The sequence below is a fragment of the Botrytis byssoidea genome (genome assembly GCF_014898295.1).
Source record: "Botrytis byssoidea strain MUCL 94 chromosome Unknown BBYS_002, whole genome shotgun sequence".
NCBI lineage: Eukaryota > Fungi > Ascomycota > Leotiomycetes > Helotiales > Sclerotiniaceae > Botrytis > Botrytis byssoidea.
This window is the reverse complement of record NW_024065843.1, coordinates 24,572-26,768: the sequence shown is the minus strand read 5'-3', so window position 1 is coordinate 26,768 and position 2,197 is coordinate 24,572. Positions and strand designations below refer to the sequence as shown.

The following is a 2,197-nucleotide window of genomic DNA, read 5'->3' as shown; positions in this document are numbered from 1 at the left end:
ATTTTGAATCGGATTAGTTTGTGTATTGATTATGCCTATTACAACAGGGTGTTGTGCCACACTGACAATGTCAGCTTTTCGCCTTCATTTTTGAGTATCCTTCCAGCTCATCATTGGCCTCTTGTATCTACTCGTACTTCTTGTAACGTAGAATGTTTTATTGTACGGTGCATGTATATACATCATACGGTGGCTCTAGGGTATCTTGGAAGATATGTTTAGTTTGAACTCGTAGGAACAGTAGGTATTCCTATAACGGAGAGAATTTCTGGCCTTGAATCTCTTATTCACAGTTCTAGCTTCCTACAGTTCGCCTACCTAGGTATATATCGTTGAAGATTCTCTTGAAAGGAATCAAAAACTGTACTTACTCCATACATTAACATCACCAAATTGATCCACACCGCTTTCATTCCTCCACTTTCTAGATCATTCTGCCGTATGCAAGCTAAGGCGGTGTAACAAATATTCCGCGAAAAATATCATATCGCAAAGACAATGCCATCTTCCATAAACAAACCTTCCAAACCATTCTACCTCGTCTTCACCATCAATTCTTTCCATCATGGGTCGCAGCGACAGCAACGAACGGGTAGCCAAACCCAAGAAAGAAAGGAAAGCCAAAATCCCCAAGGATCAACGCGTTCGCAAACCTAAACTCCCCAAGGATAAAGACCCGCTGCGTACGAATAAACCAGAGGTTCCGTTGATAAATCGCTCGGTACATGCGAAATGGGGCGCGCTCTTTCGAAAACATTTGGGCGTGCTAGAGGCGCATTGTAAGGCGTTGGATCGGGTGCAACAGGCGATGAAGAGTGAGATGAAGAATTTGAGTGAGGAGGAGAAGAGGGAGTGGGAGTTGAATGAGGAGGGGCCGTGGAGGATTCTTTGTGGTTTGTTGGATAGAGGGAGGGATACGTTGGTTAGTGGGAGGAAGATGGCGCAGTTTGTGGTGAGTTCTCCTGGGGGCAAGGGGATGTGGTATGATGGGGATTTACTAATGCGATTGCGCAATAGTTACCTCCTCGTTTAATGAAGGATAGAAAGGGATTGGGAGTTTTGGGCACAAACTATGAACCTCTTGTTCCGCAACTCGATGCCCGTCTCGCGGCGGAGAAAAATGGCACTGCTACTACCAAAACCAATGAGAGCAATAACGATAGTTCTGATTCTTCTTCAGACTCCTCGTCTTCCTCCGATTCCGACTCCGACTCCGATGCAGCAGAAGTAGGAGGATATGAAGATGAAGATGTGGAAATGGAAGATGCACCCGTGGCAGAATCTAAGAAAGATCCCTCGACAAGTGCGCCGGTGGAGACAGAATCAAGTGCGCATTTCTTCGTCGATACGGAGCCGACTCCGGTCGCAGATTTAGATATGAAGGATAAGAAAGATAAGAAGAGAAAGGCGGACGACGCTCTTGTGGGAAGAAAATCGAAGAGGGAGAAGAAGAGTGAGGAGGAGGAAAAGAAAATTGAGGAGGAAGAGGTTAATTTCCAAGCTATGGAGGCACAGTTGCAAGCGGAGGTTGAGGCGGGTATGAAGGCTCAGGAGGAAAAGGCACAGAATGCGGAGGAGAAGAAAGAGAAAAAGAGGAAGAGAGATAGTAATGTGGAGGAGAATGAGGGGAAGAAATCAAAGAAGGAGAAAAAGAATAAGAAAGTTGAGGAGGAAGTGAAGGAGGCTGAAGAGGTTGAGGTTGAGCCAGAGGTTGAGCAAGCGCCAGAGCCAGAAGTAGAGAGTAAGAAAGAGAAAAAATCAAAGAAGGACAAGAAGAGAAAAGCAGATGATGTTGCGGCAGAAGATGAACAAATTGATGGAAAGAGGAAGAGGAAATCGAAATGAGAGATTTGTGAATCGAGAGGAAAGGAAATATACACGGATAGCATATCTAGATGGATTTGAGCAAATGGGGAGGAGCATTTGGGCATTGCATAGACGGACGAGTGGAGGGAGGGATGGATAGATGTGCTAATTAATAAACCTATTGAATACTGTCTAAATGATGCGTCTGTAATCTCAAAATTTGAGGTTTAAAACTGGAATTGGAGTGTGGGAATTTATATATGGTTGTAGTCACAAGTGTGCTTGACTTGGTTTATTTACTTTGTTTTGCTGAATTTGATTGCATTGGATTGCACAGGATTGGATGTACACCATATCTATCATATGTAAAAGCAGCACAAGTCAATAATCA

General features: G+C 44.1%; 1 protein-coding gene across 1 annotated transcript; it reads left to right on the top strand.

Annotated features, from left to right (window-relative positions):
• Window positions 1-565: 565 nt before the first annotated feature.
• Window positions 566-1,845, top strand: EAE97_000783 (uncharacterized protein; the record flags this gene model as incomplete). The annotated part of the gene is made up of 2 exons (XM_038871293.1): window positions 566-952; window positions 1,018-1,845. The coding sequence occupies 2 exons, from the start codon at window positions 566-568 to the stop codon at window positions 1,843-1,845; spliced, it is 1,215 nt and encodes a 404-aa protein (XP_038737194.1).
• Between the last annotated feature and the right edge of the window lie 352 nt (window positions 1,846-2,197).